The sequence below is a fragment of the Eimeria tenella genome, genomic scaffold (assembly GCF_000499545.2).
Source record: "Eimeria tenella Houghton genomic scaffold, Eth_scaff3342, whole genome shotgun sequence".
Taxonomy (NCBI): Eukaryota; Apicomplexa; class Conoidasida; order Eucoccidiorida; family Eimeriidae; genus Eimeria; species Eimeria tenella.
In genome coordinates this window covers 1-409 of record NW_013543146.1, presented here as the reverse complement: position 1 = coordinate 409, position 409 = coordinate 1, and the positions used below count along the sequence as shown (strand labels likewise).

Sequence of the window (409 nt, the reverse complement as noted above, 5' to 3'; positions counted from 1 at the left end):
GGCGGTTGCTGCTGCTGCTGCAACAACTGCTGCGCTGCTGCTGCCTACAGCAGCAGCAGGGACCTGGTTGAAGAAGGCGGCAGCCTGCCGCTGCACCTGCAGCAGCAGCAAACAGACACGCGCGCAGGCTGCCTGCAACAGCCGGCTCGTCGAGGCACATCGCGCAGCAGCAGCAGCAGCAACAGCAGCAGCAGCAACAGCAGCAGCAGCAGCAAAGCCTACGGCAGGGAGCGAGTCGTGAATAGCAGATAGCTGGAAAGGGTTGGGCAGCCTGTGCGGGTGCTGCTGCTGCTCGTACAGCAGCGCTTCTGCCCGCTGCGCTGCAACAGCAGCAGAAGCTCTTTTTGCTGCTGCTACAGAATCAAAGCCCTCGCGCCGCCAGACTGACTGCTGCTGCAGCAGCCGGGGC

The 409-nt window shown here is 63.8% G+C and overlaps 1 protein-coding gene across 1 annotated transcript in view; it reads right to left on the bottom strand.

Annotated features, from left to right (window-relative positions):
* The window catches only part of ETH_00037720 (uncharacterized protein), a gene marked incomplete at both ends in the record, with an annotated part of 3,315 nt that extends 3,155 nt beyond the window's left edge, over positions 1-160 (bottom strand). Inside the window, one exon of the mRNA XM_013376329.1 lies at positions 64-160. Coding sequence (XP_013231783.1) covers positions 64-160 — 97 coding nt within the window. The remainder of the gene's footprint in view (positions 1-63) is intronic.
* Positions 161-409: the final 249 nt, after the last annotated feature.